Here is a 15,213-nt window from a genome sequence, read left to right as displayed (position 1 = left end):
CTCCGGATTCGTCCTGCTGGAAAATCTGTAGCACCCTCCGGAGGTGTCACAATAAAACAGTTCGTGACTGGTGGCCACTTGACAACGGCTAGGGCTTCTCAACCCCTAATGTGTATTAAACAACGCTCCCTTTTTTTTACACCTCCCTGTCTCCCGTTGATTTTGTGGGGCTCGGCTAATAAGAATCTAATTGTTTGGGAACTTGGGAGGTAGAAACTTTCCAAAGTAAAGATATTGTTAGGAAGGAAGGTATAAGTGTCTGAAAAATGAAATTTTCCGATAGTAAACTTCATTTATTCAAGTAGAAGTAAAAACAAATTTTTTTAGAATATTTAAGGATTTTATGTTTTTGGCTATTAAATTATACAAAATTTTCAATGTAAGTAAGTTAAAAATTGTAGCTCACTCACATGCGTTTTAACTAATTTTGCTATGTTTTCCAGCTTCTAATTGTTTTATGTAATATTTGGTTTTGATATCAAGAATTAAATATCAATATATTTTTTACTCACTCACTATTGTTTAACTGTGTGCTGTTGGTTTCATACTAAATTGTTATTATCAGGATTCATCTGCTCGTACAGAGGAAAACATACACACTTTGTACGAAAACATTACATATTTAAAATAATAGAGAATTGCTAGTAACGGTTCGGGTAACAGACTATTCGAATATCAAAATAATTGGATAATATGTGCGAGAATATAGAAGGCTCTTAAATATTACGCATAAAATATTTAAATACTCGTAACCCATAATTTATATAATTTCAAAAATTGTATACGACTACACAATTTTATATAGGTAAAATAAGAGATATAATAAGTAATACTTATAATAATACATAAACAAAGAAATGATTATATCTTGCGCTATTTAAAATTAAGTTATAAATCCTTTATCGCGTTGAATCGTATTTATATTATCATGATTGTATTTAGAGAAATATTTAGAGAAATATTGAGAATACTTGTTACTGTAATGTTTTTCACACTGGACCAGGAGTAATCGATATTTTTTATTTTCATCGTATTCGTCTGATACCTAGGGATCTAACAACGACCTAAGGGTGTTTGGAGGGATACGCATGGAACAGTATGGGACGGTCCAGAGAGGAGCTCCACCCATGAAGCCTGCGCTCCGCCTTCCTAAAATTCATTTTCTCGGGGGTTGTACTGCACTTTCTATTAGTTAATTCTGCCCGTCTGGACTCGTCAGTCGGTTTAGCATCAGCTACGACAGTAACCTCGCAAAATTTGCCGACAAAGTGTCATAATCCGTTTTATAAAGAGAAAGTTCTATCAACATTTTACAAAACTAGCCGTGTCTACATGAAAATAAATGAAGTTAGATTTTAAACTTTAGACATGGTAAGGTTTACTGTGGTGTAAAAATTATTAATATCTCGTGCTAATAATTTTCAACTTTTATCAAGAAAGTGTAGTGTTATCGAGTTAAAAAGTTCACGTGTAAGTGTTACAATCACGCAGGACATCGTACAAACTATTTAATAGTCAACATATATATATATTCTTTTTCGATTGTGATTTAACATTGATCTAGTAGATCTTTGCTTACACGAGCTCCATTTATTGTAACAAAATTTTAGTTAGTGTCTGATCAAACGAACACCTGTCGGTTGAACGTGAACTTCTATTTACTGGGCTCCTATCGGTTATACAAACTATCTGTCCTCGATGAGTTAACATAAACAAAGTTCTGTGTACTCGAAAGTTTCTAAATTCTATGGATATTTTCCGATACTTTTGCACATAAGTGTATCTTCGTGTTCGAAGACCTATGGAAGCCTCACGGAATAAATAAACTCTTTGATTCATGCAACAGAATAACTCATCCATGCATGGACGTAGATCTATTGAATGTCAGGGACGAAAGCGCGGAGGGAGATCGCGATAGGAGTATCCTGTTGGCGCCTATGTAGTCTAATTTCGTGCGCGATAATTCATCCAGATTTCCCGCGACTTTTGTCATCTATCGTTTGTTCTAGTCAGGCGTCTAGAAAAGCCTCGAAAAAACATTAAAAGGTCAAAGCAATCCACCTGAACGTTTAATAGAAGCCACCGTATGATCGTTGGAAGGTGTAGCGTTAAAACTTGCAACGAATGATTCGAGTGAAGTCGAGACGTCTAATTAATAAATTGCAGTCGATGCTGACGTACAATGGCTGCGCTGGAGGAACGGTGGACACGGAGAACGGTTCTCCAGCGGAGTCAATATTGTCCGGCGAAGGAGAACTCGCGGAGGAAGTCGGCGATTCTTCTGGCACGTCGAGAGACACGGAGGAGGAAGCGACGCTCTCGGATGAATTTTATTCCCATGACACCGATGAGGAAGAGGACCAAGGCAAGAAAAGGCGAGATCGCAACAATTCCGTGAGCAGAAATTCTAATTGATCTTAATTGCAAATTACGCTGACAAATCGCTCGATAGTTTAACTCATTAAACTATGGGTCAACGTTGTGATAACGTAGTTTCTCTTTCAATCAGTTTACTGTATCAATGACTGCTTTTCAACGTTGTGGCGTTCCAAGGATTTATTTAATATTTTTTTCCTCGCTATCTTCTCTACCCAGAGATTCTACGTAACTTTATGAAATTTAAAGAAATTGGAGTGTTTATAAAATTATGGTAATTTATATACTGTTTAGTCTTTAACAGGTTAATCGCCGATATAAACGCGTGACAGTAGAATTCTTATAAATAGGTTGCGGATTGTTTATGCATTTATGGGAAATTTATAGACACAAAAATTGACAGATACATATAATATGCAAAGACATATAAAATATTCAAAATATAATACTTGTTATATTTAACGAGTGACACAAATCTCTGTGTAGATTCTATTTATTTATTGAAATTCTAGTAAAAAATATGAATTTATATAAATACTCATAATCTATTTATAAATGTATACGATTGAAAAATTGTGTTCCGATGATCCTTAAAATTCCTAATAATTTCATAGCTAGACGGCATTTCGTCTTCAGGCAGTGGTCACCTCGGTTCACCAACTTCTCGTGTAGGGACTTTGGGAGTTCGAAAGTTATTCACGAACAGTCGTGAACGTTGGAGACAGCAGAATGTTAGTGGAGCCTTTGCCGAGCTTCGAAAATTGGTGCCTACTCATCCGCCGGATAAGAAACTATCTAAGAATGAGATCTTGCGAATGGCGATTCGGTAAATTTTAACAATAAATAACTTATATCGTTGATTGTTGGATTGTGAGTGCACAATGATATATGTACATATCCTTTTATACTATTTTACAGTATCAAATATGTACAATGAAACTTATTCTTTGTTTATAGCGACTTAACAGTCTAACAAATTAATTGTCAAAGATAGTGCATGCACAAGCATAAATTGTGTTATTTTTTGTGTTCGAAGTGAGAGATCTCGAAAATTGCTCACTATTATAGACCTATGTGCTTCAATCTGATATTCTACGTCCTATGTGCTACATAAATAGTAACATACATTTTCCATAAATAGTAACAATATTTACTATTACAATAATATCAATAATATTTACTCCATGATCTAAAACTCCATATTTTCTAGGTACATACGACTGCTAAGCAACGTTCTGGAATGGCAAAAGGCGCAAGAACGAAACGAAGTGACGCAACACGAGGTCCGGATCAAATGCGAGCCTAATCTTGCCACTCACAATTCAACGGGCTATCTCGTAAAATCCTCGACATCATACTTGAAGCAGGAGAAGCATACAAGCGAGAACCACGCGTACAGAACGAGCTTCAGTAGCCAAAAACAACTACAGCATCCGATATCTCACGTAGTGTGTGATAAGAACGGAAACAATTTGTTAATGATCGCGCCTTCTGGTCACAGTATAACAAATGCTGCGTGCAAAAGAAGCATGACACCGTCAACGGTCGTTGCACAAAATTCTATTCCGCCAAATGCGTTGACCAACGGAAGTTTGACGCGATCTTTGTCTGGTTCGCGATCTTCCACCTTTCCAAAGTCGCCTCAAATAAACGCTCAGGTCATAACTAGCTCGAGTATTCTAACAAATTGTTCGCCGAGTGTTTCTGTAACGAGTAGCGCGTCCACTATTACTGGAAGTGCGGTAAATTCCGGCCAGAAGAGGCCAAAAATCGAGAAAGAGGAAGAGGAACAGTTATCTGGACAAAGCAGAGATTGTAAACCTCTGACATCCTCTGTACACGGGATACCCACAAGGAAGAGGGTAAAGATGTTCGTTAAAGATTCTAGTGCAGGATTTCGTAGCGATTTTCGAAATATCGAGCGTAAATAAGATGGAAGAGCATATGATATTTTGAAAATAACTTTCTTTCATCAATTGAAACTAACTAATTAATTTACTACTAACTAATTTACTAGTTCGTTTATGGTTTGATTTACGGGTTTGTTATTCGGGATAGGATCGTAAGATACAAAATTGTAAGTTTGTTTTTTAAGTGCAATCTAGTCTAGAATAAGTTTTGATAGTACCGTGAGTTTAAGATACAAATGATCGTGATGTTTCTTTGTGTAAAATCAAGATGATTGAGATGTCATCTTTTTTTTTTAAAGAATATTTTATTAGTTAAATCATATTACATATTACTTGTACGGCATTAGGTACACTTTTCTTTTACGTTTTACATTCTGTCGCGATCGTACATGAAGTAATGCAATGTTTTTCAACGTCGTACAATAATTATTGAAAATCAGTTTCATTTGAAACTTCATAAAGCATATCGACTCCTTTCAAAATCATGATTGAAAGCTGCATACCGTTCGACGATATCGTCATAAATTATACTCTTACAAGAATCCTCCATATATAAAACACCATTTCCGGCATACGGCACACATATTCAAAATTTGACACCGAATTGTGGCAAAAGGGAGAATTTCAGGTGCTGGTGAACTTCCAACGACTACGTGTGTAACATTTGACTAGAACAACTGTCTTACTAACGATCACGGGTTGACGAAATAAATTATTGAACGTAAATTTATCAAACTCACGTATCTTTTTATGTCTCGTCTACCTTTGATCAACTCTCTCACAACATTTTTTATATCTATAACTTCCCACAAATAATCAGTTCTGTCGAAGAGAATTCACCGAGGAATCGATTTTTTCAAAAACGTCCTCGTTTTACATCGACGAAGTTTCTACTTATTCATCGTGTTAATCAAAAATAACCATTTTTCCACCCATCTTACGTCAGGTACACTTTATATCTCGTACTGTCCCTCTTCTGGCGTTCGGAGGTCTGTTTGAGACGAGCAGCCGCGTAACGATCGTCGTTCCATTCTATCGGCGGAACAGGCGTCGCTGGTCTCTCTTCCGTTTGACTGAAAGCTCTTCGTGGCGGAAGTTCCACCATTTGTCTGCTGCTCTTGCAATCCACGCTTGCTCTTTTAGCCGAATAGTTGCCTACGCTAACGTAACTCGCGTCGCTTGGGCGGGACTCTTTTTTTGTAGGAGTTATAGGAGATACTTCAGCGTAACTTCCCCTGGATTTGGTACTAGCGTCCGAAGGCCTCTTCTTTTCGGCTTGAAATCGACTTCTTGGTGAATCTTCCGAGCGTGTCGATCTCACCGATCGAATCGAACCTTCAGCACGCGTCAGTCGAATCGAATCTGTCCGCGTCGAGCGTACCGAGCTTCCTGTATTTGATCGGGTGGATGCACGACGAGCTTTTTCGTCGTAGTCATCGGAGTAGGTTCGCCTTTCCTTGATCTTTGGCTTCGCCAAACCTAGATCTTCGCTGTATCGGAGTCTCTCGTTGAACTTTCTTAAACGTTCCTCGTACTCGCTGTTGTAAATGTCGGAGGAAGTACTTGGATGTGGTCCATCTTTCTTTGGAGTCCTTGGTCGTTTGGGTTCTTGGTGGTCAGGCTGTACCTTCGTATCCTTCAGCTGCGACATTTTCAATAAGAATGCAATAAGAATGTATAGAACTGGAATGTGTTCTATAGTTTATGCTTACCTTCATCACGTTCATTCTGTCATTGAACTCCAAATCTTGGCTATTTCTACGAGCCGATAGATTAGTTCTTTCCTCTTCGCTGCTGCTTTTACTTATCCACGTGTTCCCACGTCGAGCATTTATCGCCCTTTTCGGCCACTCGTTTTCTGTTTTGAAGTCGTAAAGATCTCGCATGCGTTGGGTAAGTCTTTTCGATTGTTCATTGGCGTCAGGGGAACGCTTTGGCGAATCTCGACTCGAGTCCGATTTATCTGCAATTAATTATGTTAATTTCCCCATATTTGGAAAAATGTAAATTTTTCCGTATCTTTTCTAACAAGAAGAGTTTCAGACTTGTCTCTCCCCCCCCTCCCATTTCAATAAAATTTGGTGCGATGGTGGGTCTATACGTAAACTAAACATAACTGTAATTTCAGCTGCAAGTGGCTAATCGATTATGAGTAAACTACATTTAGAGTTTACAAAAATCACACATTGCCAAATGTGTAAGTATTGGAGCGAGTTATTCAATGATGACTAAAGTTTGACGATGCTTAGATATAAGATATATAAGACTTTGAATATTTTCCTGGGGTCGTATCCAATTGAGAGAACATCTTTTCCAGAACAATTTGAGTCTGAAGTTCCTCTTGCAAGAATCGTACTTATATTGATTACCTTGTCTTGGACTAGACTCGGCACTGGTCTTCGACGCCATTGGCGCGAATTTTCGCAGCGGCTCCCACTTGGGCGATTCGCTTTTAACGCTTTTAAGTTGTGATCCATCAGTCGCATGACACGCTTCCGTCGCGGAAGGCTTTCTTTCCGTGTTCATTCGCGGTATTGGACAAGGGGATGGGTTCTTGACGAACGTCATCCATCTGGTCGCGGCGTTTTTCGTGATTTCGCAGCTGTTGCTGATCCTTGCGAACGGGGATGCATCGTAGCGGAACCTTGAGGTGTTAATTTGCGGTAGCCACCTAAAGGTATTTGGTATCAGAAATCCAGTGTGTCGAGACTCGATACATTTTGTTTAAGCGCCAGAAATGGTCAGTTAATCAAACGTTTTGTTTTTTATCTTATTCCTCTTACATATTATACGTATGCATTATATTTACCGAATAAACGAGAGCTGCATTATCATTATTATTTTTTGTTCTTTTTGGTGTTGTGCCATATACATTTCTATCCACACAACGACCGACATTAAATTATTACTATTCTATGTACATATAATTTTCATGACAATATAGTTAACCTCTAGTGATTAATACAATTAGTGCAACACCTCGGTATTTATCACGAGTGTACGCGGCTTTAATCGATTCGTTCACGGCATTGGTTTCTTTTTGACTAGGAAAATGTGCTCTGTCAACCTCGTCGCGATCGTTCTGGGGTCGCTGCATTCCGTATGCCTTCGTTCTTCGACTAGTTTCTCTTTCTTTAAGTGGCTGACGTCCGCGCTATGACTTCTGCCGGCCGTCTGTCTGTACGAAGCTGGCGAGGACGTATCGTTTTTCTTTTCTTCGGCTTCCTTCGTCGTTTCTTCTTCTTTCGTAGGAGACAATTTCTTTGGTGTACCCATGTCCGTTGTGCTATCCGCTATGGATTCCTCGGTTTCGCTCGACACCGAACGTCGTTTCTCTTCGTCTCTTGACGACTGTTGCGTTTTCTTCAACGCTGGTTGGATTCGCGTGATATTTTTCGGTAGTGGCACCCATTTGGAAGGATCGAGCTTGCTCGCGTCTGGTATCTCTGTGTGCCTTCTCTCCTCGACTCGTCTTTCTGTATATTTCTTCAAGCAATCGACATCTGCGCTACGGCTTCTTTGACTACGTGGAGATCGTGATGGTCTTCGCTGACCGGTGCCCAATGGGCCAGCCCTTTCCTGGATTTAGAAGTTGTAAATCCTCGTTATTGTTATACTCCTTTACCGATCATCGATGATTATCGACCAATTACGATTAACATGAAAGATAATTCACCTAAGCAAGGTGTAGCTTTGCGTAATCCGATATGTGCAAAATACCATGCTGTGCAGATGCAATGTGCAAGCTGGCTCCACATGCTCGAGGATTTATTCTGAAAGTATGCAATTCTGCGATCTGAGTACTACACGCTGCCGCTGAATCTCCACTCGATGTCAAATGCCCGCTCCAGAATTCGTTTCCTACGAGTTAAGCGATTGATTTTAGCAACCACTCTGCGTAATTAGATTTAACGATAATTTTAATGGAAAACACGCTTAAAATTACGAAGCTGTTATTACTATTATTATTATTATTAATGACAAACATGATTTTAATTAATGGAAATTTTTCGACAACCTGGCAACGCGTTTCCATCCCACGCGTACGTCACTACGAGAAGTTTATTCGCGTCCGAGGCTCTGAACAGTTTGCTATGAGGTTCTCTGAGAGCGAAGTGAATTCTTATATCTGGAAAATGATATATCCTTTGTACTATTTGTCTCTGCTAAATAGTCGAGAATTGAGATTGGTAGCAAACCTCCGAGATAATCGCCGTTTCCAGCGTCGCCGCACTTCCGCTGTTGGAAATATGCGAACATTATATCGGATACGTATCTCAGTTTCTTGTTCATTTTTCTAAGGGCGATCTCGAACGTCTTTAAAAAATATATTTCTTGCTCTTGAGTAAGTCTCCATACCCCTGAAAATATTTTTCCTTATTACGGAAATGTATAACGCTTATAAAGTTATGACGTTGAATTACAAATATTCCACGAAGTTAAATAACTTTGAATTTGAATTTTGAAGTTTTTCTTACTAACCGAGGCCAAAGCCGACAACGTGTAAGAAAGCAGTCGTGTTTTGTTTCTCCGCTCGTGTATTTGCCTCGAGAAGTATGATTTCTACGGTGAGCAGTGTCCTTTTCATGTAATTCTCGATGTCGAAGACTGTTTGACTTATCAACGAGAGATATCTTCTGTTTTCTTTTGATTTAATTCGTTTCAGCGTCTCCTCGTACAGCGGATGGTATTCCTCGCCATAAAATTTGGCCCACAAAACTCGCAGCCCACGTATCTCTTCCGAGCTTCCAGCTGTTTGCGGCCCGTATCTGTTATACAGATATCACCAAGTATTCACAATTCTTTATTAAATGCTATGTAAACATTTTTCATTTTAAATATAGAATAAGCATTTGCCATAACGTAATGGAACAGCGTTTTTTAAACTACAATTTTGTTTGTTATTTTTGCAGAATTCTGTTGCCGCGCACAAGATGATCTTTTACAATCTTTTGGAAAAACTTTTTCACACGACGAAAAACAAATAACTATTAGTACTTGATCAATTTAAAGATATGCTATAACTCTTATCAAATGTCTGTAACACTCAAATAGACAAGACTCGTTAAACATCAACGTGAGAAAGAAATTATTTACAAAAGGAACGTTAAAAACGAACACATTAAAATCAAGATGAACGACAGATTAACTATTTGTGCATTCTGCATGATAAAATTTACAACTCACCCATTCTCGACAGTGTTTTGCAGAGGAGTAATAAGGATGTCCTGGTATTCCATAAAGCGTGGGCGTTCGAATCTGCAAACAATCAGCAGAAAGCGTAAATAATATGAGCTTGTACAAATATGTAAGTATATTTTTACATATTTAGCTTTATTAACGATGAGCGTTAAATAAACATAGAAAACCTTGTTCCCACGACACCTATAATGACTCCTCTCTGCTGTACAGAGTCTGGATCGGTACTCACGACGCCTCTGTTCTCGCGCGAGCCGTCGTTTATGAATTCTGTGTGGGAAGACATCGCCATCATCGCAGACAATTTGATCTCATCGTATGACAAACATTTCGTTAATACCTATTAGTAATAAAATTCCAATGGGTACGGTTATTTCCAAAATAATAACTATTTTTAATGAAATTCTTGTATTCAATGAAACTAAAAGATGTTTAGGTAATCTTCTAAAAAATTACCATGTTCAAGTAAGATAGATAACTAACCAGTGGTTCTTTCTCGTGATCTGTGCCAACATTTTCCCATCCGTCCACGCCTGTTTTACCGTCGATTAATTTCCATCGGTCATCAGATCCATAGAAGTGCACAGCTCGCTTTTCTAGCAAACGGTGAATGAATTGTACCAAGCCCATATCTTTGTACATGGCTCTCTCGATTGCACTACCATACAGCCGTTTATGCTTCAACCATCGAGCTAACAATGGTAACATTGCTTCGTGTATCACAGGATAAACCGAATTCGCGTTCATCTGCAATTGAATCTGCGTCGTAAAATCTTACACATAATGGAAGTAATAATTTAGACCGCGGATGTTTATGCAAATTCAAATTTTTATGAACTCAAGCATAAGCAGAGATTTGTTTCGTCTACTAAATACTATAACGTTATTAAAATTACTATAATTTGGATACTTTATATATTTTTGCATACTATGTGCATTCTTTGCATTTTCCATAAATCTCTGATCTTCCATGAATGCATAAACATCCGTAGTTTAGTAATAAGAATTGAAAAGAAACAAATATAATATTACGACAGTGTTATGAAATAAGTGATAGTTTGTAAGAAATTTTAATGGTCCCACCTCAAGGGTGCTTGTGCTAATTCCCCTGTCTCTCAGCGTGGAACATCTTACGGTGTTAATAGGAAAGTTTATAGGAAACGCCTCGCTTCGCTCAATGATTTGCGGCAGAGTGGTGGGTGTGGATGTCGATACATCGATGCATCTTCTGAGTAATTCCTTGGTGTCATCGTCGAATGGAACGCCATCCGGGGCGCCAAGCGTGTTCTCCCACGATATTTCCGGTGGTTCCTTCAACAACACCTGTTGACGAGTATCTTCCATCTGTCGTTGATTCTGTAAAATTATGTAAAATCAAAAAATCAAACGGCTTCGAAAATATTTACGCGATGATGATTTATGCCGAGTGAAATTCTCGTTCGGATCGATAAATCACGGTTCTGAAACCTGACGAGCGTGGTCGACTTAAAAAAAGAACGGCTCGAGTATAATTAAACCTTTGTACGTTGATCGACCGAATCCCTTGACCAGAAGCGTGTCGTCCTTAACTTTTCCCTTACAATCGGGAAGACACGACATTTTTGTAATTTTTTTTCTTTTTTTTTTCTTTAACTATATTTCAAATAAGTTTCTTCTGGAGCGTTACAAGTTGCGCGGAATAATAGAGACACGCAAGGTTCCTAAGAAAATTTGCAAAACCAAAGTCGCGTTCTATTAATACGCGCGCTGATTAGAGCAAGGACGCGATCTCTTTGATACTTGAGCATGAAATCCGTTAAGTAGCGGAAAATGTAACCGTTCACCCTAGCGAGTTACGCTGAACGAGCTCCGAGCCCCCGACAGCCCCGCAACGCGAAGTAAACTTCATTTTTCTGTTTACCGATTCTGCCACCTGAGCGACAGGGGTGAGCAAGAATTAAGGCTAGCCCGCGGCCATGGAAAAATCGACACAGCACCGATTTTTTTTTATTTTCTGGTAAACAAGCGATTTCTTCTTGTTCTGTTACTCGTTCGAACTTCTGCCAGTTGCGGCCTGTCTTTGATGAATTCCAATGAAACGCTGTTGTTCTCATTGTTCTTTTTATCTCTGAATTCAATCAATTTCCAATATACATCGTTTCCCCTTGTATTTATTATCTAGAGAGAATAAGAAAGGTATTTCCGTCAATGGAAAGATATTTTTAACAATTATTTAGAAGAATTTCAAGAATCGAGAAAATAGTTTGTTTAAAAATAGGAACGAGCGATTTATTAAGATTTTCGTTAATTGGAAATGAAACGAACTTTGCAAATACAATAGTACACGTTACGCGTCACTATGTAAATAAAACCAGAAGATTGGATTCAAACAAGCAAATCGCACGTACGTGATGAATGCTGGAATCAGACGTAATATTGGTAGATTTGCTATAATTGCGCACTTGTCGCTGTTATACACTCTTCTAACGATTCGGTTACAATGATTGTTTATTTTAATTTTGCTATCCTATTGATGCTTAAACACAATGGCTTAAAAAATATTATTTTTGAAAATAAAGGATATTACAAAAGATGATAAGATAAGATACGATAATATAAGACGTAATACTTCTTTAATACCATATTTCACTTATATATAATATATATCACTATATATATCACTATAATTCCTTCTAAAACAAAAGAAAAAATCTATTATTAACAATAATTCATCATCTCCATAAGAAAAATATTTCCTTAATAACTTCAATAATAACTTCTTCAAACGAATAAAGCGCGCACAATGAAGCGCGTATAAACGAAATAGAGCACACGATTCAATATGTATAACAATACACCATGTTTCTCTTCTATATGTTTATTCGATGCTATTTGAATTTCCTGATAAGTATACAGCGTGTCACGGTCTAACTCGTGCACCCTTAGAAATATAAGAATAACGTTTTTAAAATCGAATTAGACGACTTGACTTTTTTAGAAGTTAATAGAATTAGTTTACTAAATGACGTGTCAGAAAAGTGTTGAAAAACTTGCAATTGGTTAAAATCGCGAAGGAAATAATAAAGGTCACCTTTTACAACTTTTCTATCGGGGCCTATAATGGAGATTTAAAGAACACGTTTATATCAGTTATACATATCTACGCTAAAAATATCGAAATCGCTTGATGGGGAAACAGGCATCGAAAGGTGTAAGCATATTTAAATTTATTACGGTTAGCTATAGGCGGGAAATCATGAAAAATTGCAATTCTCGTCATTTTTAATCGTTTGTAGCTCATAACGACGTTAACTGATTTTGATGAAATTTTCAAACTTTTCACACGTCACCTAGCAAACTGATCTTTTTAACTTTTCAAATAAAAAAAAGAAAAAAAAAGAGAGGAAAGGAGGAAAAATCAAGTCTTTAAAAGTTATTCAGTTGTACGATTGGAAAAGTTGTACGATTTTGGCTGTGACTCACTGTATACATATGTACTATCCTGTATAGGATACTTATGTATACTCAATCGATCGCGTTAATTTACGGGCGGGAATAACAAAACTCACCTGACGTATGCAACAGGCGAACAGTGACATACCGCTTGCTTTAAAGCGTTTCTCAGAAGATAAACGTGTACGGTGTTTACTAATAACAATGTGCTTAGAACGCAATACAGCTGTTTCATTCACGAAATTTCCCTCGAAATTGACGGAATGCCGTTGGCTGAGTTTCGCGATCAATCGAGTGATGCGTCCGGACGAGACGAGACGCAAAACGAAACTTGTGCATGAGGTACAAAGTAACAAAGTACACATGCGTATCTGATAGCTCGTACTTGCGCACATTTTCTCGTGGTAGACCTTATGTATGGTTACCGGGAAATTTAAGTAAATTGATTTATAGACCATATCTTTCATTGTTTGATCGATTTATCAAATTCGATAGTATAATGGATGCTTTCTAGATATTGTAATGGTAAAGTTGGTTTTCGAAATTGTTCGTGATGGAAACTGATACTGAAGAATGGATAAGCATGTTCTTATTGCCATGGCATTTAAATAGTACGCATGGAATTTGAATGATCATTATGTTGGAAGATGTTAATGAAGGTACAATCGGTCGAGCATTCCGTGAGAAAAACCTGTACTTTAAGGAAGATCATTTCTAAACTAACATGTTCCAGTGGCAGATTCAGGGAGCGAGAGGGCAGCTATAGGGACAATCGCCTTATTTTAGAGATACTAGAACATAAATTACAAGCAAATTTTAAATTTCGTAGAAGAAGGTTCAATAATAATACTTATGTACTTCTACGCATTTTGACTCCTTTCACCAGAAAAGGCTCCTGGTCCGCCACTGACGTGTTGCAGTATAAGTCGATACTGCTCAGTACATTGATAGGTTTAAATGTTTACAATGAAAAAAATTATCTCATACAAAATATTTTAATGATAATATAACCATCTGTCATAAAAATATTTGTTATGAAATTAATTTATCTAGTAAAACAAAATATGAAATATGGAAAAATTAAATGTAATAATAATATTTTTATAAAATATTATTAATTATTAGGCAATATTTTTATAAAAAAAATATGCTGTAGTATAGCTTTATGATAGCTTTTTATGTTACTAAGGATGTCAAAAAAATACACGGTTATACGTTGGAGATCTATAACGTAACTCTTTTGCTCCACAACGAATTTTTTTAAGCTAATAAATACTGGTAGTTCCATATATATTCTCATAGAATTAATGTAGTAAAGGAAAAATTAATAAATTGCATCAAAGTTAACAATGTACAATTAAAAGCAAAACAGTAATATAAATAAAAGATAACAAATTTCTTCAAATATTAGATATAAAATAAATGATAATAAATTAAATTATTAATTTAACTTTCAAAATGCATTTGTGTATAATTAAAAAAAGTAACGAAAATGTATATTATCTTGTTGATTATATACAATATATCATACTATAAATACTTTATAACATAATATTTGTAAAAGAGATGGCACAATAAAGAATTTAAACTTTATTTATTATAAACTGGCAATTTAAATTAAACATGTTTTGCGCGGTATACACGAGTTCCATCTAACGACTATCGTTGTAATTACAATAATACCGACAGCTCTTTCGGTATAATTTCTCACTAATTGTCACATAGTTTAAGAATTCTAACAAGTGCTTATGCAATGAAACTCATCACTGAATCTGGTCCACTACCGAAGACGTTAAACACTCCCTCTTTCTCTAAAATTTTCGAGACACGTTTGACTTTAAAACCGGTTCTACGATTTACATTCTGGTATATCGGCGAAAGCAAAGTATGTTCTCTCATTGAGGATACGTTCATAGACAATTGGTCCCTTTGATACCGTCATTCTCTTATTTTAAAAAATATTTTACATTAACCTTTTTTTATGTAGTTCTACAGGAGTATGCTTCTTCTGTATTATTGTATTAATATATATATATTGTATAATATATGTTGTATTAATATTACATAAACACTGAGAGTGTGGGAAAAACGTAAACACCATTTTACTAATACGTAATTAAACGCAATATTAGCACGATTACTACAAGGCACCGACTGTGCTACAGGTTGCTACAGGCGTCGCGCAACCGGTACTGTTTACTGAGCGTTAACTTTAGACGGCGCTAGTATGTGCAGATTATTACATGGATGCGGATTTATAGTGATCGTTAGGAATGAAAGAGTTAAAAAGAATTTT

The 15,213-nt window shown here is 36.8% G+C and overlaps 3 protein-coding genes across 6 annotated transcripts; 1 reads left to right on the top strand and 2 right to left on the bottom strand.

The window, feature by feature from the left end:
- The first annotated feature begins 1,247 nt into the window (after positions 1-1,247).
- On the top strand, positions 1,248-5,021 carry LOC132912412 (uncharacterized). Of its 2 annotated transcripts, XM_060969804.1 has the most exons (4): positions 1,248-1,371; positions 2,167-2,394; positions 2,991-3,202; positions 3,587-5,021. In XM_060969804.1, the coding sequence occupies exons 1-4, from the start codon at positions 1,369-1,371 to the stop codon at positions 4,305-4,307; spliced, it is 1,164 nt and encodes a 387-aa protein (XP_060825787.1). In that variant the 5' UTR covers positions 1,248-1,368; the 3' UTR covers positions 4,308-5,021. The 2 variants fall into 2 exon arrangements, with proteins under 2 accessions (XP_060825787.1, XP_060825786.1); XM_060969803.1 differs by lacking the exon at positions 1,248-1,371 and having other exon boundaries at positions 1,925-2,394.
- LOC132912742 (uncharacterized) lies at positions 4,572-7,948 on the bottom strand. Its single transcript, XM_060970435.1, has 5 exons — positions 7,940-7,948; positions 7,354-7,865; positions 6,656-6,957; positions 5,999-6,249; positions 4,572-5,928 (listed from the first exon to the last, which is right to left on the bottom strand). The coding sequence occupies exons 1-5, from the start codon at positions 7,946-7,948 to the stop codon at positions 5,224-5,226; spliced, it is 1,779 nt and encodes a 592-aa protein (XP_060826418.1). The 3' UTR covers positions 4,572-5,223.
- Positions 7,662-13,264, bottom strand: LOC132912406 (uncharacterized). Of its 3 annotated transcripts, none has more exons than XM_060969787.1 (11): positions 13,034-13,264; positions 11,386-11,642; positions 10,569-10,841; positions 9,969-10,232; positions 9,656-9,825; positions 9,474-9,545; positions 8,769-9,055; positions 8,486-8,647; positions 8,305-8,415; positions 7,963-8,147; positions 7,662-7,865 (listed from the first exon to the last, which is right to left on the bottom strand). In XM_060969787.1, the coding sequence occupies exons 3-10, from the start codon at positions 10,827-10,829 to the stop codon at positions 7,963-7,965; spliced, it is 1,512 nt and encodes a 503-aa protein (XP_060825770.1). In that variant the 5' UTR covers positions 10,830-10,841; positions 11,386-11,642; positions 13,034-13,264; the 3' UTR covers positions 7,662-7,865. The 3 variants fall into 3 exon arrangements, with proteins under 3 accessions (XP_060825770.1, XP_060825771.1, XP_060825769.1); XM_060969788.1 differs by lacking the exon at positions 13,034-13,264 and adding an exon at positions 11,873-12,102; XM_060969786.1 differs by lacking the exon at positions 11,386-11,642 and having other exon boundaries at positions 13,034-13,263.
- Between the last annotated feature and the right edge of the window lie 1,949 nt (positions 13,265-15,213).

The sequence above is a fragment of the Bombus pascuorum genome, chromosome 12 (assembly GCF_905332965.1).
Source record: "Bombus pascuorum chromosome 12, iyBomPasc1.1, whole genome shotgun sequence".
Classification (NCBI taxonomy): domain Eukaryota; kingdom Metazoa; phylum Arthropoda; class Insecta; order Hymenoptera; family Apidae; genus Bombus; species Bombus pascuorum.
The sequence above is the reverse complement of the archived record's forward strand: the minus strand, read 5'-3'. Positions and strand labels throughout refer to the sequence as shown.